The following is a 1,586-nucleotide window of genomic DNA, read 5'->3' as shown; positions in this document are numbered from 1 at the left end:
TGTATCTTGTGTTTTGCGGTTGTGTACTTTGTAAGCCAGGCCAGTATTACAAGCGGCAGCCAGTGCAAGCGGATTGCGTTATGATGAATTCGAGTGTCACGTTAATAAATTTTGTTGACGCAGTGCAGTTTAAGTGTGAGTACGCGTCCACGTCCGCGTCCGCGTCCGTCGTAAACGCATTCACAACAGTAGCTGAGATGATGGCTCAGGCAGCGGTAGTGCCCGTAAAAGTTGGAGCAGAAGATACACTTATTTAAGCAACTAGCGGTTGACCGTGATATATTCTAGATCGCAGCGTGCACACCTTCTCTGCTTTTCGGTGGCCGACGCGCTCGGCGTTTTACGACAGTTTGCCATGCTCTCATCCGTCGTCCGTCTGTTTACTTTTAATAGTTAACAATTTACTTTATTCTTGTCGGCTTGTCGGCTTGTGACGTTTTTAAGTATTGTATAAATACGGGCGTTGCTTAGATTTCGATATCAGTTACGAGTTTGAAATTCATACCTCAAGTGCTTAACTAAATTTAATTAATTATTTTGCGGGCCGACTAGATAAGCAAGCCACAGAAAATGAAAGTCCTGTTTGTGTTGTGCGTAATCTGCGTTGCTGTTGCATCAGCTGGATACATTGGCGGTGGCTCTGGTTGGAGTGGTTCTGGCTTGGGCGGTTGGAGTGGCGGCTATGGCGGTGGCGGCTATGGTGGTGGCGGCTATGGTGGCGGTTGGGGTGGTTATGGTGGTTATGGTGGCAGTAGTTATTCAGTGCCCAAAGTAGTTAAAGTGGTGCGCGTTAGCAGCGGAGGTTATGGTGGTCATGGTGGAGGTTATGGTGGTGGCTGGAACAGTGGCTGGGGAAGCGGCGTTGGAGGCGGCTGGGGTGGTTATAGTGGCGGCAGCAGTGGCTGGTGGTAAAGCTAGTCTTGTCACACAATTGATTATCTTTTTAAATGCAAATTTTTTAATATTTCTATTAAGTTGTTTTTGTCTTTGTGTACTTAAAGTCGTTTAATTTTTTAAGTCATTATTGGTTTCTAACTTTGCGAATCTCTCGAAATGTGCTAAATAAATAACAAATTCCAAAAAGCTATTTAAATATGTTTTCACTTAACTTTATGTTTGTATATTCATAAAACAAATTAAAGCTATTATACTTAGATGCTTTTATAATTAAATAAAAACGTGTGCATGATTTTTATGAGTTTTGCCATAAAAAGTCGAAAGTATATAAGTTTTAAGTACCACATAAAAAACACACTGATTAAATCATTCAACTGCAATCGATTCATTGAGTGTTAAACATATGCATCCGGCTGCATAGCTAGAACCAAAATGCGCTAAGCCATTAAAGGATTTAGCTTGCGCTTTGAGAGTAAATGCCATATAACTTTGATTATGTCAAAGTTATATTAAAGCTGATTCGTTAAGCCGAGTGATTTTAAATATAAAATGTAGTGCTTATATCAGTAAAAAAGAATTTACATAACATAAAAATAAAAGGAAACAATAAATTACTGTGACATTAGTTACGCAAAATATATATAAAATGAAGCACTAATACTGCAAGTTTTAAAAGAAAAACTTTATAT

The 1,586-nt window shown here is 39.3% G+C and overlaps 1 protein-coding gene across 1 annotated transcript; it reads left to right on the top strand.

The window, feature by feature from the left end:
* The first annotated feature begins 570 nt into the window (after positions 1-570).
* On the top strand, positions 571-912 carry LOC119666814 (ctenidin-1-like). The gene has a single exon (XM_038076094.1). It carries the CDS (start codon positions 571-573, stop codon positions 910-912), a length of 342 nt encoding a protein of 113 aa, XP_037932022.1.
* Positions 913-1,586: the final 674 nt, after the last annotated feature.

Source organism: Teleopsis dalmanni, chromosome 1, assembly GCF_002237135.1.
Source record: "Teleopsis dalmanni isolate 2A chromosome 1, ASM223713v2, whole genome shotgun sequence".
Lineage (NCBI taxonomy): Eukaryota > Metazoa > Arthropoda > Insecta > Diptera > Diopsidae > Teleopsis > Teleopsis dalmanni.
This window is presented reverse-complemented; position numbering and strand designations above follow the sequence as displayed.

Bases quoted from the DNA above. Each gene is read 5' to 3' on its own strand.
- LOC119666814 (XM_038076094.1), top strand. From the start codon at position 571: ATGAAAGTCCTGTTTGTGTTGTGCGTAATCTGCGTTGCTGTTGCATCA.